Source organism: Tigriopus californicus, chromosome 11 (genome assembly GCF_007210705.1).
Source record: "Tigriopus californicus strain San Diego chromosome 11, Tcal_SD_v2.1, whole genome shotgun sequence".
NCBI classification, from domain to species: Eukaryota; Metazoa; Arthropoda; class Copepoda; order Harpacticoida; family Harpacticidae; genus Tigriopus; species Tigriopus californicus.
In genome coordinates, this window is record NC_081450.1 from 6759501 (window position 1) to 6784650 (window position 25150).

General features: G+C 42.8%; 3 protein-coding genes across 8 annotated transcripts; all 3 read right to left on the minus strand.

Annotated features, from left to right (window-relative positions):
- Positions 1-248: 248 nt before the first annotated feature.
- Positions 249-11845, minus strand: LOC131889777 (uncharacterized). Of its 4 annotated transcripts, none has more exons than XM_059238950.1 (7): positions 11196-11845; positions 6194-6995; positions 5651-5845; positions 4833-5094; positions 4137-4324; positions 2341-3650; positions 249-1126 (listed from the first exon to the last, which is right to left on the minus strand). In XM_059238950.1, exons 2-7 carry the CDS (start codon positions 6609-6611, stop codon positions 794-796), a joined length of 2706 nt encoding a protein of 901 aa, XP_059094933.1. In that variant the 5' UTR covers positions 6612-6995; positions 11196-11845; the 3' UTR covers positions 249-793. The 4 variants fall into 4 exon arrangements, with proteins under 4 accessions (XP_059094933.1, XP_059094936.1, XP_059094934.1 ...); XM_059238953.1 differs by having other exon boundaries at positions 11189-11845; XM_059238951.1 differs by having other exon boundaries at positions 11082-11571.
- A 2593-nt stretch (positions 11846-14438) lies between these two features.
- On the minus strand, positions 14439-16386 carry LOC131890873 (uncharacterized). Of its 3 annotated transcripts, none has more exons than XM_059240316.1 (3): positions 16108-16386; positions 15910-15967; positions 14439-15646 (listed from the first exon to the last, which is right to left on the minus strand). In XM_059240316.1, exons 1-3 carry the CDS (start codon positions 16384-16386, stop codon positions 14820-14822), a joined length of 1164 nt encoding a protein of 387 aa, XP_059096299.1. In that variant the 3' UTR covers positions 14439-14819. The 3 variants fall into 3 exon arrangements, with proteins under 3 accessions (XP_059096299.1, XP_059096300.1, XP_059096301.1); XM_059240317.1 differs by having other exon boundaries at positions 15910-16041; positions 16108-16376; XM_059240318.1 differs by lacking the exon at positions 16108-16386 and having other exon boundaries at positions 15910-16066.
- Positions 16387-16517: 131 nt separating this feature from the next.
- Positions 16518-21630, minus strand: LOC131890877 (papilin-like). The gene is given in 5 exon segments (XM_059240321.1): positions 16518-18362; positions 18524-18719; positions 18797-20298; positions 20411-20432; positions 20434-21630. Coding segments are annotated over 5 exon segments (3159 nt in total). The 5' UTR covers positions 21073-21630; the 3' UTR covers positions 16518-17562.
- Between the last annotated feature and the right edge of the window lie 3520 nt (positions 21631-25150).

Sequence of the window (25150 nt, forward strand, 5' to 3'; positions counted from 1 at the left end):
TGTGGTCTTTTGCTGCCCTTCTGCGTGTGGCCTGTAGCCCTCCAAAATTGGGACCCTTCAGCCCTCCATGTATTGTGGAGGATGCCCAATCTGTATTGTGAATAATGCCCACCCTGTATTGTAGATGATGGCCACTGTGAATTGTGGACGATGCCCACACTGTAATGTGAAGAATCACCGCCCTGGTCAATATGTTTCTGAAACAATTTTCTACAAATAGTATTATTAGCAAAAGAGTATTGACTGCTTGTGTTTAGAGCAAATTCTTGCTTTATCAAGAAAATCTAAAAAGTACTTTTCAGTTATTGCACTTTAAGACATGTTTAAAGTCATTTTAAGTATATTTATATGCCTGGTTTTAAGCACATACCATCAATGGTTACGAAAACGATATTAGTCACATTCTTTGTGCAATATTTATGCCAATAATTGACATTTAAAAATTTCAGCAGCAGAAGTTTAGGCCTTACTTGGCGTGAAAGGTTTAGTGATCACAAAAAAGTGGCGTTTCCTTGCTTTAGTGTCCTTGGTCTAGTGTATAATTTGCTTCTAAAAACATATATTGTCAAAAGTTTACGTAGCTCACCAATAGAACATACGAATTTATGTAGCCTTTAACACATATTTTTGACTACCTCTCTCCAGTTCTATAAGACTGGTTCTAGGCACAAATTCAGAGCTCATTTTTCAATGAAGAAAATGAATAGTCCAATAGATAAAAAGAATAACTTCCATGCCAGGTCCATATTTCTAGAAGTCTGTAGAAAGCAGTAATAAATTTGACATTTTTTTTTCACCCACGCCATTGGATCAAGACGTCTCCAATATAATAAAGAAAACACGCTATAAATGTACCTTTCAATGAGTCGTACAAATCACTTGGGCTCAAGTAATCGTTCCCGGGTGGATAACCACGGTCTTCAGTGGTGGAGCAAGTGGTCGTGGTTCCAAGGACTTGCAAGTTGTTCTGGTGGCTATTGGCAGGGGTCATTTGCGTACAGTCCGAGGTGGAACTCGATGATCCTGCCGTTGAAATGTCATTAATTCTCTGTAGACTCACGGAACTATTGGGATGTCGTGTGGTTCCATTAGACTTGATATATGGAGGCGTGGCCATCATATAGCACTAAAACAAAAAGCAATTATCAATGAAACTAGATCAGACTAACAGGAGAGAGAAACCCGTGTGTATTTTGTTGACGTTGTCGTTGTTCTTTGATGGAAAAAATGCATGCTATTTCCCCCTTGACATATGCATTCGTCCCATTAAAATAGAGCATAAAAAATGCAGTTTATTTTCCACTATTCTTATGCGTGTATGGACAGACATCGAACCAAGGCAAGGTAATTGTACCATCTTGAACCTTTTTTGTAGATTGTACATTGAAGATTGCTCACAAGCTAGATAGATGCCTTCAGGCCCTTTCTACATCGAAGGTCAATCCTAACCAAATGATCGCTAGGTGTTGTTGTTTATCATTGATGTAAGCTAGCTCAAGCGCATTGCTGTACTACTAAGCTCCATCTCGACCCAAATATAATGTGGAAGATGTTTTCCACAATAATCTCATACGTCGGATAGATGCTCTCCTTGTTATTGGTGAGATCGTGGTAACATGATCAGGCCAAGGCAGGATATTTATGACAGAGACAGCTCGAGAAAGAGGAACTCTCCTTCTTGATCCATATCAAATACCATTTGTATCTTGTAAGTGCATACATATTATCATACGTGGACAGCCACTTAGCCACTAATTCTAGATTCCTCACGAGCTTCGTCAAGAACTTGGCCATATCTTTACCAAAAACTATATATGTGTAAATATTTTTGGTCACTAGTTTCAAATGCAGGTCCTAATGGTTGAAAATGAGCTTTCCTTGGTTCGTGTTATGCACAGGGCTTTCCAGAAAAGAAATTGAAACTAAGCTTGAAAGTGGAACAAACGAGAGCTAAGCCCAGTAAGTTCTACAAGAGTGGAGAATGAAGCAAGGCTTTCAAATTTCGAATCCACTCAAAACCTATTTTTTGCCCGAGAAGTTTGCGACTGAGACTAAAACGTTGTTTGACGAACACTACCGAAAGACAAAAATAGTCGCTCGACTGTGTCCTCTCCGGTGTCTCTCCAAGGCAAGGATAAAAAGAGCCAACAAAAAGCACTTATCATGACGAAGACCAAAAACCAAAAATCACCTATCACAAAGACAAGAGACACGCCATAGAATGGATCGAGCTCGAGGCTAAGCGTTTTAATTAAAAGGTCAGTTAGAATCAGGTCGGCCGACCTTTGTCCCACTAATGAGTAATGAGTAATAAGGGATGGTGTGTACTGTGTATCTTACCTTGGGAATGAAGATGACCAGGAGCAGACAAGTGGCTGTGGCAGTGAGACCAATGCACTCAATGATGTCGTACCAAACAGGGTCTAGGATGGCCCCGAAAATGACATACGAAATAGTCCAGCCCAACCACAAGATCAAGCACACCACGGAGGCCAGGCAAAAAAGAAATCCCTCTTTGTAGTTCCGTCTCGAGGACACAATGAAAGGCGAAATGATGAGTTGAAGGAGAAGCAGGATCATGACATACGATAGGCTCACAATGACGGAAATCCCTTTGTCTGCACATTCCAATTGTTCGTAGCGGCCAGCGATGGTCAGCATGGTGAATGATTGCTCCCGTAGGAACCATTCTTGGGTGGACAGACCCACTTGGAATCCAGTCATCATGATGAGAAGAAATGCCTGAATTAAGCCGCTCACGTGTCCAGGGAGTCCGTCAATATCCGCCGTGGCCAACATCAACGAGCGTGAGAGCAGTACGGCAAAGACCAGTGCATACGCCAATCGCGTTCCATACAGGCGAAGTAAACAGATCAGAGGGTCTGGATAGAATCCGAAGGGAACCACACAGCCGTACATGAAAACAATGGCCGCCAGAAAAACAATTGAGAGCGACTGCGACCCATCCACCACCTCGGCACACACTTTACTGAGTATGTAAAGCATGATGGACACGGCCACCACTATGCCCACCGAGCCAATAGTGATTAGGATAATGATCCAAGGTTCCATTTTGAATGATGGAGCCAACATTCGTGTCTGAGCCAGAGAATAGACAGGTAGATTCACACAACGAAAGTCCTCCTCCCAAGGCCCAATCGGGAAATTTGGAAGGTACACCAAGTCCGAGATGAGGATCGACTCTTGGAAGTGAGGCAAGAGTGTGAGTTTCCTCGAATGTGGAAAGAACTCACCGATGCCTTCCAACTCTCCGCTTGAGTTCATCTGGTAAATGGAGAAAACCGCTTTTGAAATTGTCTCACTTGACGAGAGATTGAGAACCCGTTGAAACTGAGAATCGCTCATCACGGTTGGCATGTCATGACTTAGATTGCGAACACAAGATTTCGAGCTTGACGGTGATGGTTTTTGGCCTTTGGCGATGGCCTCATTGAAATGCAAGACCGTAGATACGATGGCCTTTGACACATTCCAAGCCCGATTGTCCTCAAAAGCCATAGGCATTGACAAAGGATGCAGAGATGAAGACGAGGTAGAGGAGTTCTCCAAACCGTTGTCGATCCAAAAGTCCGGGAGGCGACGTATGTTCTTTTGAACGAAGTACAATCGCTTGAAGTAGTTTGGCTGGCCTGCAACAAGTAGTAAAGACTCTCGATAGTGAACATTCATTCGAACCTCTTGATCCCACCTGGAAAAGTGCATTCACCCATTTCCTCGTTATGTTCTCAACTTCCTTCTGCTTAGTAGTAAACTAGTTATTACGTCTACTTTCTCAATCCACCGTTCTCTTAGATGAGATCAATTGAGGTAATGCGAGCAATGACGAAAAGTGCCAAGTATCCGTGAGCTTCCTGAAGCTAGACGTTGCTTACGGATTCTCGTTAATGCCCTCGAAATCTGCCAAGTCGTGACAATGATCACTGATCTCTTCTTGTTACAGTTAAGTGACTTGAAATCGAATTGGTTATACACCCTTTCAGCCTAGTTAGACTCCGCTCTCCCATTTCGTTGTCGTGTCCTCCCCATCCTACAGTAATAAGCCAGATCTGGATGTTTTTTATATCGTAAACTAAACCGAATAAATTCGTTATGATGATAGCTTATATGTTTAAAACCTTGTGGGAAAAGTTCCTCCAAGTGGGAAGAAGGCATGAAAGGCAAAATCCAATGGGAACCTTCTCTCGAATGTTGACTGAGCAACTGAGAAACACGCGATGGGCGACCAAGATAAACGATGTTCGAAGTCCCAAAGTTCCACGTGGAGTTGTGGCCAAAGGGTCCCGAGTGCATGCCGAACTCGTCCCTGCAAATCATAATAAATGATTCCTTATAGGTATAAGAGCAACACAGAAGAGGAGGAGAACCTCCGCACACGCTTTTGATATGTTCTGTCTCTCCCTCTCTTTCATGAGAATTAGTTTGGGGAATGAAGTCCTGAACAAACTCAGAATTCAATGAGATCTTCTCCGAGAGGCGTGATACACGATTGAAACTCGCGAAAGGGCCAAAAGTATAAGCTTCCAGGATATCTGATTCAAGTTTTGGATCGGAGGTAAAGCTCTAATGTTTTGTACATAATGTCTACTGAACAGGGTACGGCGTCACTTTGAAGATGAAAAATGGATGCCAAAAAAAGGCTTTGATAATGATAAAATTGGTTGTGTTTTCTTGGGGCGTCTTTCTTCACTCTTTTAATGTACGATATAGTAGATGCCAGACCATCCGTTAGCTAAGTTGGTATCGGCTTGCATCATCATCATCATCATCATCATCATCATCATTACTAGCACAAAATTACACTCAAGACCTACCTGTGAGTGTCCATTGCGATCGAGTCCACAATACATATCTCATCCTGAGTGGCAACATCAGTGAATTGACCGATGATGAGCTCATTCTCCGCCAAAACCACGACATGATACCATTTGAGTCGTTTCAGAAGTGACACGTAGGCTAAAAAGGTCTCCGTGTCAAAATAAAGGTCACCTTCACCCACCAAATTCAAAGGAAAGGAAGGCAGTACTTTGAGTTGGCGGCCAATATCTTGTGCCAGATTGGTAGCAAGGTAGAAGCCTGGAAAGAATTGGTAGAAAACTAAGCTCGTCTGCTCATGTGCCAAAAAACATTAACCATGTCCACACAAGATTCAGTTCTTTTTCAAAATCCAGCTTTATCTTCGAACCTGCAATTTTTCTCTCGACTAAAATTGACAAAGTAGAAATGACGGGATGAAACTCGAATGGCAATTACAATAGAGAACTTAATGACTTGATCATTCTTTGGTCGAGCTAAAGTTCAATCACTTGATCACGGTGTTCCAAACCACTCAGTGGATTTCACTCACGAAACTCGTTACAGCAACGGAGAAATAAGCAAGCTGTTATTTCTTAGAGCAATGATGGATTCGCATCGGTAAAGAATGACACTCAGGGCCAATTGATTTTGAATGGTTAGATTACCATGCCCAATGATCTAACTCTTAGCATGCAAACTACTTAGTATATTTTTCACCTTCAAAGGGTCTACCCAAATAGGGCCTCGTCTCCACGCTATTGCATTTTAGTCATCTGTCTATCAAGTTCGTGCAATAGTCAAGTCTTCATCATTGGACCAATTCATCAAACTGTACCTGAGAATAGATTGGTTTGACATTCAGACTCCTGTTTTTGGACGAATGTCTGATTAGCAAAGCTTTGGTTCCACAACGAATCGTTCCACGTGAAAAGTCCGTCTGGGTTCTGAAGAAGGCGCTCTTGGGAAGCAATAGACAGGATCTTGGCCAACGAATAACTCAAATTACCACAGGTGTCAATCGAGTACAAGTCTGAAAGTCATGCACTTACTCGTTACTATGTTAAACAATAGGCATTCGTGCCCTTTTTGATAATGAACGCTTCGAAACGGTCTAATTAAAAGACAAGAAGTACGGAACCAATCGAAATTGGATCGGTTTGGATGGACGCAGCAAATTGGTCACACACGAAGAGCTGACACAACAAAACCTGGTTTGTCTCCCCACTTTCTTTCTTGATCCTGAACATATTTTTTTTTCAGCAACGCCTCAAAGTAAGAGGTAAGAATGACATATTTCAAATCTCAAGAAGATGGGTTGTCTTGCCATTCCCAAATATTGGACAGTTTGGACCACTTTTTTTTCAATAATGCTACTCACCAATGGCATCCACGATCAAGGCGAACTCGGGTCTTAGTTTCTTCAGTGTAGATAGGGTCCATTGGGCCACTTTGGCCAACTGCTCACCGCCTTGGAGCTCTTCGATCGCTTGGAGGCCATTCCCGAACTGGTGACAGGCCTGGGCATGAACGAGATCAAAGACAAATGCCAAGGATATGGAGATATTGTTCCCATCGGCAAGTGGCTGGCTCAAGGGTGCCCTCTGCCCATCGCTCAACGCCTCTTCATCTCGTTCTTCTTCCAATCTGGGCGAGTTCAGAGTGAGAGATGATGCCTTTCCAGGCGATTGGATCTCGCTACTTTGCTTTGGATTTCCATTGGGAGTTGGATTCAGACACCCCACCAACCCAACAATGAAGGGCAATAAAACGCTAACACTTTCGAGGGGAGCCCTCATTTTGATGGCACACTATCTATCTGTCTATCGACAATGGGTTTCTCTCAACCGAGACGAAAGGCTTGTGGGAGAGAGTTGATATTCTTACTGACTCGCATGGAGGGAATCAATAGCACCAACCCCTCGCATTCCACCATTTCAATGAGTTCACTTATTTGCAGAATTACACTCTGGCTTCAAAGAGAGAATTTGCATAACACTTCACTTTATCCGACGGACACTATCGATCGCATAATGAATAATGACATGTCTCCATCCAGGATAGAGTAGCCAAGCTACATCAAAGAGCAGACTGCAAGGAGGGAGGAGGGACTTGGACTGATGTTCGTGGAAGCTTCGTCCTTTCGTGACTCTGGACTAGTCAGTCGATAGCCATGTAGACTTCTGGAAATAAGATTAAACGTCCTTATGGAGATCAACGAGATTTTTCCCGAGCATATTGTAAGGCTTCTTTCCCCCCCTCGACTATTTCACATGTGGTTGCCAGTCTAAAAGAGACAATAAGTGACATGTGTTGATCGCCACGGCTCCCGTGCTTTCAATCATTGGACGTTATTGAGTTGAGGGTGTTGAAAATGACGAACTACGAAGTGACGTCCTCGGGTGGCTAACAAACAGAACATTCATTTCAAAGAATGGAACTCGCATTGAAGTCGGGGCTTTTCCCATTCAGGCCGTTTAATAACGGAACAACTTGCGATCAAGAGGAAATTGGACCCAAAAAGGTGCATTGAGGCATGCTTGACGCTTTGTCTTCTAAGAAGCTACGTTCTTGTTTATTATTGTAGAGAATGGTAGAACGACTAACGAACAAAGTTCGCTGGCTTGTCCACAAATCAGCATCACAGAAGTAAAGCATCAAAGGTAGTGAGCGAGTGATAGGAACGGAAAGGATAAAATGATAATCATGAGGATGGCGATATCTACCGTCTTCACATTTTGACGGATGAAGATGATTCAATGATTCGGAACAATGGGCCTAAACTTCACACTCACACTATCCTGTTACATGAACTTTCCACATTCGGAAACCGCAATCCCACATGGTCTAGTTTAGAGGAACGAGAACGTGTTAGCAATAGTCAAAGTATGAGTGAAATGATCAATCCCTTGCCAATGCAAGACAACTCAATCAAAACTGGTGTGCTTCAAGAATGTACTAGTACAGTAAGGCAACTCATAGGCAATCACCACAACGGCGTATAAGCCCATAAAAAGCAGTTAGCTCGATCGGTGTTGTGGTGGCTAAATATTCATGGTTTTCCATAATACGAGCTCGTATGTTGTGCGCACGCAGTAATGAAGATAAAAAACGAGCATTTGTGTTTGCCCTTAAGATGAATCACAATTACGGGACAACGGTAAACTGTGACAACGAAAACGTTTGCAGGTAGTTCGGCACTTTCTTTCACTTTACTGGATGGAAGTTGTTTAAAAGAGACTGATTGGATCTCATGTTCTCACGCCCGATGCCACAGAAATCATCTCACTCTCCTTTCCGTTCTTAAATAATCACCAACAGAGAAAAGATGAATTATGAAAAGTGAAACCATACACAAGCACAAGCTCAATGGCCAAATGAGTGAAAGCTTCATCCACGAACAGTTCCACAGTAAGACAGGATTAATGTAGCATCATTTCAAGGGTGTTCTTCGATCTACGTAAGTAGATATGTTCAATGGTGAGTTCAAAACCACCTAACAGCTAGCAACTGCAACCTTTGTCTTGAGAAGAGGATAATAAAAGATCAACACAAGAAGTCGTAGTGGCTAACAATGGAATGGTATACGACACATACATGGTGTGGTGCTTGTCAAAATGGTCTTCGATGAATAGACTTGGCTTAATCAGCAGAATTGCTGTTCAAGTTACCCCAGTGCTTACATGCTCCTCCTGATTTATAGGAAATACGAACCCCTCTCCTCATTGAGAGAACAAATATCTTTTGCCTTCGATGGATGAAGAACGAAGATAAAAAAAAAGTAAAATGAACGAGGAGATCTAACTGTTGCGGTAGTGTAGTTTCCGAGATTTTCAAGATGTAGGTAGACAGACAGACACAAACCAAAAATTAGGACAGGATGGATGGAGAATCGACTTCTTCATGTTTCTAAAATTACTGCGTTGGCTTCACTCCTTCCCATCCCCCTGTATGCTGGACCAAATCATGTTTACATGGCGAAGTAAGAAAATCGTCGACGACAAGAGTCAGGAATTGAGAAACAATCTGGAAATGGCTTGAACAAGCACAAGACCACTAACGGGAGTAATTCCAATTCATGGTTCTCCATTCGGTGACCAATCATTACCCCCATCTGTTAGGCAGACCAAAAACAAATCACTATCCTCTTGACCATCTGGTTTGCCAGGCGTGAAAGTGGATTACGCCGTAATACTACGGACATTTCTAATGGGTTGATTAAAAACTTACCTTCTCTCAACTTCAATTCCTTCCACTCTTCGTAAATGGAAATATAGCCCCAAAAAGCAAACACAACCATCCCCCTACGCACCTTATCCACCATTGGTTGGCTGGCTACAATACTACGTTTCATTATGGATAAAACAACCAAGAAATTTAAGGCCGCTCCCCCCAAAAAAGAGGTCTTCCAAGAAGAGTCATCACTCATCACTTAAAAGGAAAGTGAGACAAGGGCCAAGCCAACCGGAGGGGATTTGCTACCTTCGTAATACTAGAATACAACATAAGCCCTTCTTAAAAATGTCCATTTCCAAGATCTCAAGAGCCTCTACCCTTGTTAACTACTTAACAAGCATTATGAGCTAAACTTTTGCAAGCAAAAATACATAGCCAGCATTGGAGAAGCATACTTGCTTACCTTACGAAAATGACAACAAACATTGTAGGTTGGTTGTCTAAAAAACTTAGTTGGACGGTTATGATTTCCCAAAACTTATCACTAAAGCTGAGCCAGAAATAGAGGCGCTAACTGATCTGTTTTAGTTCCATTGATGATAGACGAAATAAGATCCCTGATCCCTCCGCTTCTCAGCAATGTCCTCAAGGCAACGCGAGAAAGCTCTCTTCAACTGAGAATCCCACTGAGATGTCGGGAACTAATACCTGGAATAGTTGTAGCCGAGGAAAGCCAATGGCAGGGTCTAAGTAGTTACTACTGAACATGCTAGTAGAGTAGTAGTAGTACTACCCATGGTTAGACAACTCCTAAGAATGAGGATGAAGGAGTGTTCTGGGAATTGGAATGAAAGGTGAAGAATACTAACCACCTTCCCAATCATTGAGTCATTTTTGTTATCGAAGGTGAAGAAGAAATTATCAGATTGGCAAAATGATCCCTCGACTAGACTTGACGTGTCTCCGATTGGATATTCTTACATAAGAGTATCGGATTCAAAATCTCTTTTCCAACGCCACTACTGTACTTTTTAGTGTAGGGCAGTGTCACTCATGGTAAGGGCAGGAAGGGTGCCATTTATTTGCCCGAGGAAATGTCCACGCAATCCTTTTAACGATGTCTCTTTTCTAATGGCCCGAGAACATATTTTTGATGTCCAGAACTCCCCAGCTTGAGGAAGTGCCATTGCAAAGTGTGAAATCTAGTTCAATTTGTCACAGTGAATTTGAACAAGCCATCACGACAACAGTCGCAGTTCATTTTCTCAGTTCAATCAGAACTGAATCCAAAAATAGCGTGTTGTTGCCCCAAACCACATCCTCAGTGTAGCAAAATGAGAATATTAAGGCTATGTAATGTCACGTATCAAAATCCCATTTTCGTAGTATTGTTTCGAATTTCGAAGCACGTCAACAAAAGCCAATAAACGCCAATGGACACTTTTTATGGCAGGGTCAACACATTTTAGTTTCTTGTTGAGTGTCCTTTTATCCGGCGAAACCCTGGATGACTACTACATTCACCGACCGCACCGGAAACCAAAGAAAAGGTGCGATTTTCATTGGGCTGGTTTCTCTCTGTATGTTTGCTCTTGCACTTCCATAGCCCGGAAACGATGAAACTTGTCAAGCTTGTTTTGTAAATTTCTTTCAAAACTAGGTTTCCATAGTATTCGGTGGTTATTTGTGATTATACCATGGTTCAGATGTTATCTCAATACCATGGAGCAAGGCTATGACAATGAGGCAGAAAAAGATTGAACGACGAGAAAATACTGAGAATACGGGTACACCGTGCCATAATACTAGAGTGGTGGTTGTGGCCTTGCTTGGTTTGCTATTTTTGTCGCCAGTATCTGCAACTGAAACGATTTTAACCGAAAATAATTTAAGTGGCCCGTTGCATTTAATTTCAATGCTATTTCGCTCGAAATCACTCAGATGAGGGAGTGAGGGACCTCAAGCCTAGGTTCAGACGGGAGTTGCTCTGCATGAAATTGGCTGAATCTGACCTTAATTTTCGGGGGAGCATCATCCCCCAAATCTTTTGCAGCATCATTAATCAAGTTCAGATGAAAATCTAAAGCGCTTACCATCATCAGTATGTTGTACCAATAGAAGATGGCACGTTCTTATTTCTTTTCCAAGTGTCGACACATACAGAGACTATGAAAAGGTCGCACAAGATCAGAGAACGTACATCTTACCCATTGACCCAATTCGAAGGAAAAGATGAGATGAGATGACATTTCCATCAGCCATGGACATAAATCTTCACTTTTTCAGCCAAGAACTCTGGCCAGCACTAGCACATTCATCGATTTTTTTTTTCAAGCACGACGACAAAAATAAACTCCATGTTCCATGTGTTTCAGCCAATATCACAATCGAACAATATGACGTTTCAAAAGGCACTCCAGATCCAGAAGCGACTACGAGAACTAAAGCGTTGCCCGATCCACTCGCTCTCGCTGGATGGCTGGCCAGACTGGCTAGCCCGATCAAGTTAGCCGTCCATGAAGGAGTTTCCAACCGGACTGAACCTGACGGCAAAGGTGTCCGTCTGATGAGTGTGTGTTTGATCCATGGATTGATGCATGCTTGGATGGATGGATAGAAAGGGGGCGTTGGACAACGAGTACTACTTAGCGAATTTAGCGAGACACATTTGGTAATGTGTATCCAACTCTGGGTGAAACGGGTGATCCTCCCGACAGTGTTGTGATTTCGCAGGTACTTTTCAGAGCCTGAATGGAGGCCCGAATCCAGCACTAGGATGCTGGAAAGAAGTTTTCGAACTCAAAACGCGACCACCTTTTGTGGGTGTTTATCGATGCGATGGTTGCTGGTGCATGATGTTGTACAATGTTGCTGTATTTCGCTGAAGGGCTGGGTGATGATGACGTGACAGCATGATTGTTTCCACTTGAAGGATCAACACGAGCACCAGCTCAGACAATAATCACTTCTAGGTACGCATGTTACATGTTTTTTAACATCGTGTAAGTCTGTACTAAAAAAATCACCTCAATCTTGACAATTTTCAGCTTTCCTTCCTGTAACGGTACTTCCCAGACCACTCATTCATTGAAAATTAGTGGTAAGATCGAGTTAGAGGCTTCACAAATTGCCATGCTGTTGCTCATATTGTTGAAGGTTCGCCGATGGTTATCATTTATCAATAAATGTTCAAAAACGCGTGTTATGATTATGATCAAAATTGACTGACTTTAGTTGTCTCTTTTGGTCAAAATAAGTTGCAAAAGGTAGAAAAGAGATATGGCACAGTCAGAAATGTCAAAAATGTTGGGCTTCTTAAATAAATTGTTGATTAACTTACCTAGAACTAAACAATTGCACATCGAAAAAGTTTCTAATGATTTTTGGGCACCTTCTAGTTTTTTCCCTGCTTCCGATTACTGTTCCACTAAGCCATATGATGTTGATCTGATGGACGTTTTTAAAAAGGCACAATAGAGAGGGACGCCAAAAGGCTACTAAAAATTAGCTTGATTCATCGATCATATATCTTCTATTTCGTTGATTTGTTATTATTGTGCAGGTTATCCGTTGATCATTGAGTTGAAACACACATTACCGGAGGATCGCAAGGTAATAACATTCCCTAAAAGCTCGTTGATTTTCAAAAGTCATAAATCTTCGAGTACGTTTCTTCTGAAAATTGGGAGAGGTCCTAGGATGGGTACACCGTGACTATAAGTTGACTTGAAGGAGTAGGTCATTTTGGTTATCCCGCAAACCGCTTCTTTTTGCGGACTTCCTTGGAATCCCCTGCAATTAAAGACGAAAAACGTACTCATTTTACGTAACTTTACATTCATATCATATCTCATCCACCAACGAATTAGAGGTGGAAAATCTCTCTAGCCCTTGAATAAAGGGTTGATCAGGGGTTTTGATCAATGAATTATCCAAGTCTGACTTAAAGGATGCTACTGGATTAACACCTAGATACTCCCTACGAATATTTGAGGGGAGCCTAGTTCTAAAACTGAAATATAGGTTTGCACCTCGCAAAGCATGGTCAACAGAGTCCAGCACTTGATCATGCAAACCATTGACAAATACCCAGATAAATTGACCGATTCATTTCCACTTCAAAGCGTCTTGTTTAGCAATGGTTTGAACAGGTGGCTATAAAAGATTTCTTTCTTTCTTTTTCAAACATTTATGTTGAAGTTAGTGGATTACCGTCTGATGTTATCTCTCTAGGTTTTCAACTTTGAAAACTTGGTCTTTGGTGTAAAAAGTTCTAGAAAGCCAATCCTCTCATGATGGGCACTATTCTGGGTAGATTTATTTTTAACATCTGAGCCATTTTTATGCGCCTTTGACAACAAAGGCTGATAGATGAGAGCTCTTTTTTCACTGTATTTTCAAGGTTTTACGGTTGTGGTGTTTTTTCTTTTTACCAAACTCAGAAATTATACTAGTTGTAAGTAATATCATTTACAAAATGACTATAAACTTGTTTGTTTATGTAAATTAAGCTTGGAACTACAATGTTGGTGTCTCTATTTTGGGTCTAAAATATTTTTTCCAGACATCAATTAAATACGTGTAGTCATCAAGTTCTCCGGACCCACTAAAAGTTTAAGCAATGAATGGCTTGATATTGTTTAAAGTTAGCCGTAATATTGGGTTCATAAGTAGATTGAAGGAAAGAAGTTAAGTACCGTGGCTGAAAATAGAACTAGTACCAGATTTCAAATAGTTCTTAAACTAAAAGGTATTTTGCGTTCGGTCCAAAGCTTGATTGAATTAAATGTATGAAACATTTTCGGAAGGAAAAGAATCGGTCATGTTCAAAATAATGATAGGCAAAGGTCTTTAAGCAAAAAAATAGAACTAATAGGTCAAGATTGGTTTGAATCTTTGTTGGAACTTCGACCACATTTGACGAGTGCTACAACTAAAGAAAATTGGATGGGTTGGATTTTTATCATTAGTCCTGGTACGATTTTACCTATTTTCGATTTTTAAAAAGTTGGAACCCACATACTGACGGGCAACATCAGATTTTACGCTAAGTGAATCGAAATTGAACATGTTCCTACAATTGGTTGCAAGGATGGGAGGGTTTGAGCCTCGCCCTGTTAGCGAAGCCTCTCTCATGCTAGAATATTGAACTAACCCCTGAGCCACATCTCCTCGCCATGGTTAAGCCCCAACACCGGGGTTTGAACCCATGATACCCATTAGGAAGAAATTTGCCTTGGTCTCGCTGTCTCTTAAACCGCTACCTTTCACAAGATCCTTTGACTAAATTGCTTAAATCTATCTTGAGCAAACATACGACCTATTATCAAAATAATGAAAGTAGGGCTTGTTTTAATGCTATTGACTAAAGCACCTCTTGGTATCTCTTAATGTTTCTGAAAAATCATCTGCCTCTGCGCTTTCTCTCATATTCAAAGAAAAACAATAGATTCGGAATAAGATAACATTTTAATTAAACAACTATAGAAGGAAGCATTTGCATTTGTTTCACTAGCATGTGGGTTTAATGCTAGATTTTGCTGGAAACAGAATCGAAAAAAGACCATTTTGCATGGCTCAAGGTCGAACTTTCGAACTTCAAATCGTATTCTCGCTCCTGAAGCTGAACCATTTTTGCAAACACCACCGTCGCACTTGGAGATCCTCATCGCTCCGAAAACTTCCATTCAATTTTATCGTATCACATTTCACATTTCCAGGTCATTTGACATCGAAGATAATAGAGGCTGCGGTGTTGGTCGCGACATCGGCGGTGGTTATGGTGGTCCATCTACGTAGTGAAGCTCTCCTTGTTCACTCCATGGGACTTGTTAGCTTTCAACCACTGCTAGAGAAGGCGCTTGTGTGGGATTAGGCCTTACTTTGGTTGTTCCTCGTTTTATTGTGGTTGCCTTTTCCAAGTGTTCCACTGACAGGTACGAGCTGAGATCTGTAGAATGGATCATGTGGTTCCGATGGTGAAGTAGTTTGGTAATAAAAGGACTGTCCATTGCAGCCGACGAAAAAGCAGATACAGCCACCCGACCATCATAGAGGGAGTGCACCGATTTTCGATGAGACGAAACCACCATTATCTTTTGAACAGTATATAGCATGGCCGAACCAATGCACAGGACTACCACCATGATAGCAAGTCCGATGAATATATTGAACAAAAGCCCGTCGGTGATGTCACCAGGACGGTCGTTGGGCAATATGTCCTCATCAATTTGCCCACCATGTCCACAGTAGTCCTCAAGCTCCACAGAGTCCGTGTCGCTCTCTTCGCCATCACTTGTTCCATCAACATTGGCACCTTGCGAGACCAGAGTCACGTAGGTTGACCGCTTATGAAAGCCTCCGGAGCCACGCACAATATCACTTTTCCGCCGTTTGGGATCCGTTTTTCGCTTAGACGAAGAACCACCTTGAGAAGTGAATGAGGTCTCATTGATAATGGCTGGGGGAAGCACCAATTTGGAAAACACGTTCTTCTTCGAGGTATGTTTCGAGCGTGTCTGACTTTTGTTCAAGTCCAACGATGTCGGTCTGTTGGGCGAGGTGAATGGAAATGGCCCATTGACACCGGCGGAGCTTGCATGTGTAGGAGGGGATGGTGTTGTTTGTGGGCATGGGTTGTCCTTCGGGATCAATGTGCCTGGAAGGAGGTACGAGACGATATGAGCACTAGATTTACACTTGTAATAATACTCCGAAACTATTTTGCTTAACTTCATCAAAAGAAGGAGCTTTGAAAAAAAAGGGATTGAAAATTCAAGGAAAAAATGGAACGCGCCTTTCGTTTCTTTTTGTCACGGGTTGAAAAGAAGGAAAGAGACGATTTTTTATTTGACACTGACTCGCTGTAAAGCTCCATCTTCAATGTCTAACTTTTAGTCAGGAAAAATTGGGCTTACTCACATCCAACTTTGTTGTTCTTTCCCAATTCCACTTGAGAATCTTTAATGACCATGACGTCCTATGATGTGATGAATCGACAGCACTTAACGATATTGGATTGGTGTCAATATTTCCAAGGACTTGGACAGAGCACTAATCACAAAGACCCAAATTGTTAATGGCTCTGATTACGTAAATCAACTAAGGTCTCTTGCTTACCGTTGCGAGTATGTTGAGCACTTTGGAACTCCTCTTAGGGCGCAAATGGAACAGATTTTGAGCGCCACAAGAACTTCCCGCGGAAGCGTCTGCCGTGAATCCAAGGGAAGAGAACACAAGACGAGCGAAAGAGATGAGTGAATGGATCCGGCTTCTCCTCTGATGAAAGCCTAGAGAACTCGAAAACGTTGCCAATGGCCGCCGACGCCACCGCCGCCACCGCCGACGCTTCTGTAGTTGTTGAAAGTTCGAAAAAGAGAGTCGCTCAGGTACATGCATTTCCAATTTTGGTGCAAGGGCCTTCCTCACTTGCCATGGTGTGAATCAATTAGCAAGTCAAATGCATCAGGACCTCGACGCTTCAGGCAAGAGTTTTATCCAAAACGAGGAAGATTGCAGTTTTGAATGGATATTTTGGTTGATATATATTTACTTCAAGGCGCGGTTTTCTATGATATTACAAAAGAATCACAGATGAATCATGGTGTATAAGATATGATTTTAGTTGATATTTATAAATTATGTTTTCACATTATTGGAAAAGCAAATTTAATTGGCAGAGTCACAATCTAATCCCACTTGGCAGCACCCATCGACGTCCATCACTTTTTTGCACACGCCCCCTTCACGGGGAGGCAAAAAGCCCATCAGGTTGCAAATCTTATTGGCACAACGGAGGTTTACGGTTTTCGGCCGTTCGAAAACAGGGGCCTTATTTGGAACACATTGAAGACCAACGGAGCAGCATCCATCAGGGCTCAAAATCACCTCGCATCGGCTATCAGGGGGTGGCTCGATATCGATTGATTCACAATCGGACAAGGCACACTGTCGGATTACCGGGGGCTCCTCAGGCACGCAATCCAGTCCGATTTGACAACAGCCTTCATCGTCAAATTTTGGTGTGCAAATCATATCAGGTTTAGGAAGGAACCCTCGAAGGGTGCAACGCTTTCCTTTGCATCGTTCTCGGCGGGCCAGTTCTTTATTGAGCATGTCAGGATCTTGATCAGGAATGCACTCCAATCCAGTTTGACAACAGCCGTCCTCATCATATTGAGGGGTGCAAGTGTGCCCTGGATTGGGCCTAAATCCAGTCAAGGGACAACGACGGCTTCGGCATCGTTCTCGTCGAGAAATATCGAGAACATCAATGCGGTCAATCGAGGGCGCATCCTCAGGAATGCAATTCAAACCAATCTGGCAGCAACCATCCTCGTCCATTTCAGGGGTGCATGTGTGGCCGGGCTTTGGGAGATATCCTCTGAGGTTACACATTCTGCCCTTACAACGTTCTTGACGTGTAAGATCGATGTTGTCAATGGAAGGCGCAATTTTGGGTACGCAATTCAAGCCAATTTGACAGCAACCATCGGCGTCAAATTCCGGTATACACACCATGCCTGGTTTTGGCAAAAAGCCCCTCAAGGTGCATGGCTTATTAATGCACCGCTCTTACCGAGACGTGCCGTCCAAGTTGACAATTGTTAGATCATCATTGTCGATCGGTTTGTTGTCATCAGAACAGTCGTAGCCAATATGGCAACAGCCGGAGGGGTCGAACTTTTCGGTGCAATGTGCACCTGCTGGTTTCAACAGACCGAGGGCAGGGCAAGGCTTAAGGTCACAGACTCCATCTGGATTAACAGTGGGGGGATTCCGAGAAACACATTGCAATCCAACCTGACAGCAACCATCTTCATCTCGCACAGGCTTGCAAAATAGCTCCTCAGGCTCCACAAAGGCAATGATGGGACATTTCTTTTCAACACAAGTCAACTCTGGCGGCGTGGAGCAGGTGCAAATCTGACATTTCTTGTCAGCGAATCTGATTTCATCGCCCAAATTGTAGGTCTCATTATTGGATTGACACGTGGGATCGGGCATTGGGAACACGATTGCTCGTGAGGAGTGATCCCCTGAGAACAGGCCTCTCGCCGAGAAGTCATCGGAGACATCTTCGGTCCCTTTGAGGCATTGTTCTTGACATTCTTGCTTGGAGGAAAATCTATTTTGATTCCCACCACAACCTCCCCAGAAAAACTCTTCACAACGGGAGCGTTGGTTATTGAAGAAAAATCGACGCTTCAAAGCTCGACAAGTTCCAACATCCATTGGTTGATTGCATATGGAGTTGATTCCATTGCGGCCAGTGGCTTCCACCGATGGTGAGGCAGTTCCATCAATCATATGTTTTTGACATTTGCTTTCACAATCTTCCTTCGTTACAAAGTTGTTCGCGTTTCCTTGGCAACCTTAAACGAGAGAGCATACTTTGAAGTTCATATGAAACCTTAACAAGGAGATCGAGCATTTGAATCGCCATCGTAACCATGATTGCTACACCAATCATTTTATCTTCTATTTACCCTTGAAAGACAATGACAGCTAACATCTCAAAGACAACAATCATTACCTCCAAAAGAGAACTTGGTGCATTCCTTGGTTTCCCTATCGAAGTTGTAGCGAGGAATGGCGGCTCGACACAGACCAATCTTGCGATCCAACAGACAGGGATCAGCCGCAGACAATTGGGTTTCAATTTGGTTGGCCCTCATGAACATCTCATCCTTTGGATCTTGTATGTCAGGCAGAGGCAAAGTATTGCCGCTCTAAGAAATGAGGAGTTGTTCAAAACAAAAATCATTTTTAAAGCAACTTCCAACTTTCCACTCTCGAGAGTACTCACCAATGCTTCTGCGGTCGCTGAAGAGGAAATGCTTCTGCCCTCCCCAGACGACGAATTGGAGTCATCAAGCTCGTTAGAGTTTAAAAGGCAAGAAGTAAAACACTCCTCTCGGGTCTGGAAGTTGTTGGCATTTCCCAGGGCTCCAAAATAGATGAATTGCTCGCATTTATTCACGTCAGCGTTGAAAAACCATCGTTTCTTGGAGGCACGACCTTCTCCTTCATCTTTGGGTAGATTGCATTTCTCTTTGATCGCTTTTTGAGCCACAATGTCCACGTGGCAGGTATTGGAACATTCTTGGAACGTCTTGAAGCGGTTATCATTACCCTTGCAGCCTCCATAGAAGAAAATTTGACATGTTTTTGAGTCCTTGTCAAAAAAGAAGACTGGGCGTTTAGCCTTGCAAGGTCCACGTTCTTGAACCTGTTCACAAGGATTCGTTTCAGTCCCTGACGGTTTCGATTCCAAGGCTGAAGGCAGATTGTCTGTTGTGACGCAAGTTTGAATGCATGTCCTCATGTCCTTGAAATTGTTTTCATTGCCTTGACAGCCAGTATAATCAAACTGCTGACAAATACCGGTTGTGCTGTTGTAATGGAATCGTTTCATCCGGCTTTTGCAACTCCCTTCCACGAGTGGCAACATACAAATTGGACTTTTGGCCGTTACTTCTGGTCCTGAAGTAACATTTTCTTCTTCCTCCATTTCACCTTCTTCCTCATCATTGTCTTGGAATGATTGCGACTGGCGAGTAAGCTCCACAGAATCTGAATGTCTAGGGCAAATCCAATCAATGGGACAACAGACTCCAATCTGGAATACTGGTCGGCAGCCTTGGAGCAACTTTTCGCTATTGTATGCAGAGAAGCAGTCTGTACGGTGGCAAAACTCATCGGATCCAATGTTGTCTTCAGTGAACCCGTCTTTACAGAGGCATTTCATACACGGATCGCTAGGAATCTCCATCAGTTGCCCATGACCATATGTCTTGTTGCCCACGTGACATTGGGGTAAATTGTCCAACTCCTCGTCGCAAACCAGGCCTTTGGAACAGCATTGGTTTTGGTTGTCGTAAATGGGTCGGCACTTGACTGCGTCGGGAGGTGGTTGACTAAACATGCAATCCACAGCAGCGCAGATCGGCGAAGCCCACCTCTTATCTAATCCACTGGTTGCACAAAAGCATCCCATGGTGCATCCATCGTCTAACTCTGGCATGGCCTCATCTTGTTTGAAGAACTTGCCCATTGGAAACTTGGAATTGGCCACGAAGCATTCGTCCTTTCTCATTATTCTCTCATCCCAGATTGTGCAATCCCAAGATGAAGGACAGCATTCGCCCGAGTTGAGAATGGGTTGGCAGCCTTTGGCTCGATAGAAATCTGCCATTTGCTGATCGCAATCGATCATGGAACAAACAGGATTTGTTTCAGGATCTGAACCGCCGCAAGTGTTTACACAATCTTGAACAGTAGAAAATCGATTGCCGTTGCCTCCACAACCTAAACATGGGCATGAAAAAGAAGGTATGAGGCAACGATAAGAATCAAATATCAAACATGTCCCTAGAACATTCGGAAGAAACTGGTTCTGATTCAAAGTTGAAATACTTGCCTCCATATAGAAACATTTCGCATGCATGCAAATTTGGATGGCGTCACGGGGGGTAGGTTGCAAATATCGTCAGGGTTAGAACCCGGGAAGATCACCGATCCTGTCTCGACCTCGGGTTTGGCTCTTCCCCGGAACATGCTCCTTACTTGAGAGCGACCTCGAGATGGCACATCGCCGTACAGACATGAAGACATGCATTCTATAATTGTCCGGTACAGATTCTGAGTTCTACCGCATCCACCATAGCCATACTTCTCACATCGCAATGTCTTGACATTGAACGTATACATGGGAAAGTAAGCCATGCAAGTGAACTTCTGGTCGGCATCGATCGGCCCCAAAAGACAATGGCTGCTCTTGAGATGTGTCAGGGGAACGCGCTTATCCTCGTCCATGAGATGTTGGCAGGTGTCGTGACATTCTTGGAGAGAGCGAAATCGATTTTCATTCCCACCACAACCCGAGTAGAAGAAGCTCTCACATCGCTTCGTTTCACTATTGAAATAGAAATATCCTGGTTTCATGGCCCGACATCGTCCGGCATCTTTGGGCAGAGAGCATTGGTCGTCGTCTTCAGCACGAGCCCAACCACTCAAAAGGAGAATGGTCCACAACACGCTCAATCCACTTCGGGCTAGACCCGGTTTCTTGGTCCAATTCATGATTCTCTGATACTATTCTGTCTGTTCACTGTGACAACTTAATTCATACTGAATTCAATTCCACAATCCGGGAACTTATATGTCTGAGAGCTCACGATTTGAGGGAATTTCCAGTTTTCCTTCTCCGTCTTAGTTTTTCAAATGGCTCTAGTTCGAATGTAAGTGTACGTACCCCGTCTCTCGCTCGCTCGTTCGCCTGTTCGATCGTTTTGTACCCACTCGTCAGAACTAAATAACTAACACTCTGGTCGATCCGTCGGCTTTTACAACCTTGTCATGCACATCCCTTCGTCGGTGAGAACGAGCCTATAAAGCACTTCAAGGATGAGTTTCAGTCCAAAGCCCTGTTTTAGTACGGTATTCATGTCTGTTCAAGCGGATGAGGGCGCAGGGAAATTCGACAGATTCCAAGAATTGGGGAGACCCAACAGAACAGAAGTCAAAAATATTCACGATGTTTTGGAACGTACGTGGTGGAATTGGAGGGGGAATTCCAGGTTGTATCTGAATAAGTTGGGAACGCAATAATATGAGGATGTGACTTGCAATATTTGTTTGCCGACTTCAAATGGTTATTTACCAGTCCCGAGTAGGAGCCTCAACGCACATTGATTGCTCGCTCGTTGTGGTTCAATACAGGTATGAGAGGATACAGTTTGATATGATGTCATCCGACTTGCTTAGCCAATTGGCAAATTTGTTGAAAAGAAGTGAATCTAGTGATGGCTGGGGAACTAGAATCTACTAATAAAGAGGTTGTGATCGACGACAACGAGATGCAAACAACTCATCAACGTTTGGATTGAGCTAGATCTTTTTTTTACCTCGAATCATCGATGTGATTCCGTGCAGAGTTGAAACAGCTTGGAGTCGAAACCTGGTTATTTTCTTTACAAACAAAATAAATACTATCCCCGTCTTAGCCATTCATTCAATGCTAGGATTTGAGCCGCTCCTCAATAATTGGATGGATTACAGTTCCCAGTTCCTGTTCCTCGGACCAAAGGGAGTGATTCATTACACAACCATTCCAATGTCATGACATTTAGGCAAGCTCTAGTACCAGCAAACAAACTTGCCTGCCTATGTCAGTGATCCAGCATTGGCGTTTTCAAACTGGTTTTAACGAAGCTGACCGTTCCTCATAGAGCAATGTGAAAGAAAGGTCAACTACTCTAAAACTTGTTTGAGGCCCAAAACTTGCATCACTCACCAGCAAACAAACGAACCTGCCAGAGCTTGCCTAAACGTCCCCATACTCGTTACACTTACTTTTCTTGCTCATCATGCCATACTGCAAATATAACGAGATTTAAAGCCACGAATACCTTCACTGTCCCTAAAGCAGGCAAAGTTTTTGAACCTGATCTTCGCAATTCAGAATACATTGTAACAAGCTACCATTGTCATTGTTTGTCATTCTAATGTTTCAGCATTCGCCAATTTCCGGGAAGATTCACGCTTCAGGTTTCCTTCAGTTGCTATGAGAAAAACTAAGGAATAAAGGCCGTTTTGGGGGTTGAAAAAAAAGAACGAGTAACGCGTACTTTTGTGCTAGCTTTTTTATCGAAAAAGGAACAAATTAAGTACTCTTATTTTGCGGCTTTCAATGTCGTTACTACTCCCCCTTACAATACCTTGATGCAATTATACACAAGGTGGTACAAATGCTCAACAATATGTGCCGGGTGTGCAATTAGTCCTTGGACAAATTTCACAAACCACTTCAACAAGGTCTGCTTGGAAATAAGATGACAATTAGACAACTTAGAGTAATTCATTTTCTACCCCCCCCCCCCTATTGGCAGCAATGAACACCTCCAACAGCTTCTAGAAGGACTTAAACGCCTTTATTATGGCCTTGCCGGACATGGCGGCCCTTCTCACATTCACGGCCGTGATGAGTGAGTCCACCTTTGGGTGGAAGACTCTGAAGGGTTTCTCCTCAATATGCGTCCAAATGAAGAAATCCAATGGGTTCAGGTTCAGGCACAAGGGGGGCCAAAATTCCTTTGGCCAGAATCTATTGGAATTCCACTTCAACTCCAGATACATCTGTACTTCAGAGTGACGTCAGTAGTGTGACAGGAGCACCTGCTGCCACACCCAGTTCCCGGCGCTGAAGTGACTGTTAAGGGCTGGGATGACCTTTGCACCAAGAATCAGGCTATACCGGGTGCCATCCCGGTTGCCCTTGATCCACATCAATGGAAGACAAAATCTCTTGGGTTCTTGTTATTTGGGGCCCTCACTGAGGCTACCAGTGGCATTATACGTGGTCTTGACCCCGTAAAGTGTGATGCTGAAGTTGGTCGCGACGGTCCTGGCGTTGTCACCAGACTCGACCCACAAAATATTTTTTTTTGCGGATTTTTTCCACCATTATTTTCAAACACAAAAATAGGAAACCAAGATCAGTTGTGGAAACAAAAAAATTAGATAAATATGCCAAGAAACCCCACCCAGTATTATTTTTCAAAGATACTTCTTTATCACTGAGCCACAAGATTTAAACACGTGTCCGAGGACTTTTGCCACACACGGCATGTTTCAACTACGTTCTCGAAAATGTTGGCAGTGCTTTTTGATGTCAAGAAATCTCAAATTGAACGCTACGGTTTTAGGGCATGGGATGGAGGCAATATTATCATAGACTACTTGTGATTTCATCTGATATAACATGCGAAATTTAAAGTGAATGAAAGTTGGCTCTTCCAACGTGATTCCAGTACAGTTTTAAGCGAAAATTTATGTTCTTTGTTGAGAAGAGTTATCTATGCTTTCCTAATAACGAAACGCATTATTCAAAGTCCTAAAGCTAACTAGACATACATCTAACCGCATTATATTGGTACCTTGTACGTACACTTCATTTCTAAAACAGTCTTTGGGTCGGTTTTTTAGCGGTTACGAAGAACGCCTAGAAATGATGTAACTTTATAAAACGGTGTAGCATCGGTATCGAGAAAGTAATGCTGGGTTGTACGTGTGCAACGATTTGCTAAATAGATTATCGACATTCTGCTACGTTGATTTAGTTCCAAAATTCAGTAACTTGATCGCGTAGTCAGGAACCATTAGTATGGTGGATGAGTAACACATTCATTTCTACTCCATTGTTAATCTAAGAGTTTTTGATTGATAGTATGTTCAGTATGTTCAGGGAACTTTTGATTTAGTTGGAACATTGAAAGATCCAATGAATGAAGGTTTTACATTCACTGTTTATGTTACAATGTAATAAAGGGAGATCAGGCAGACTGATGTTAGGTAGAGCTGTAATATTTGATGGTGTTTTTTGCCGACTTACTTAACGATATTGGGATTGGAATCCCAGCACTTCAAGACGAAATATTTATTGATTTTACTTAACTTTTATTTTCATATATTATTTGACCGACCAGCGAATGAGAGTTGGCGGATCTGGTTCGCCCTTGAATATGGGATTGATCAAGAATTTTAGTTCAAAACTTGTGCAAGTCTCACTTAAAGAATGTTACTCGGATCGGCACCACATACTCCCTACGAATACTTGAGGGGAGCAAATTCGACAATGAAAGAGCTCGAGAAAGAAGAGAGATGGACTCCATTGTTCTTACCAGCCTGGATTCTCGCTTCAATTGACCCTAAAACCTGGGTTGGGACGACAGAGCTCATGAATGCTTTTGAAAATGTACAGTTTCAGATACCTCTCATACCTTCTCTAAATATTGTACAATCCCAATCTTTCTAAACTCTCCCAGTACGAGAGCTCTCTCATATCCTCAATGTTTCTAGTAATACATCTTTGGACTTGCTCGAGCTTTTGCCAAACCTGCTGAACTAATTGGAGCCCAAATGGGCGAGGCATATTCAAGATGCGGCTGAACAAACGACTTGTACAGAGTTAGCATCGTATTACTATCTCTGGACTTAAACGTGCGATATATCCAACCACATGTTTGAAAAGCCTTACCAACTTTCAACTGGATATGCTCATCGAACTTTCTATTATCTTGGAGGACTACATCTAAATCCTTCATGGATGAGACCTGCTCAATGTCCTTGCCTTCATCATCTAATAGTGGAGTGTCTAATG

Bases quoted from the DNA above. Each gene is read 5' to 3' on its own strand.
- LOC131889777 (XM_059238950.1), bottom strand. From the start codon at position 6,611: ATGAGGGCTCCCCTCGAAAGTGTTAGCGTTTTATTGCCCTTCATTGTT. The intron at 4,325-4,832 runs GTAGGTCTTGAG...TATGATTTGCAG, and splicing joins ATCGCAATGGACACTCACAG to GGACGAGTTCGGCATGCACT. The intron at 1,127-2,340 runs GTAAGATACACA...TTTTTGTTTTAG, and splicing joins TGGTCATCTTCATTCCCAAG to TGCTATATGATGGCCACGCC.
- LOC131890873 (XM_059240316.1), bottom strand. From the start codon at position 16,386: ATGCATGTACCTGAGCGACTCTCTTTTTCGAACTTTCAACAACTACAG. The intron at 15,968-16,107 runs GTAAGCAAGAGA...ATCACATCATAG, and splicing joins TGCTCAACATACTCGCAACG to GACGTCATGGTCATTAAAGA. The intron at 15,647-15,909 runs GTGAGTAAGCCC...ACCTCCTTCCAG, and splicing joins AAAGAACAACAAAGTTGGAT to GCACATTGATCCCGAAGGAC.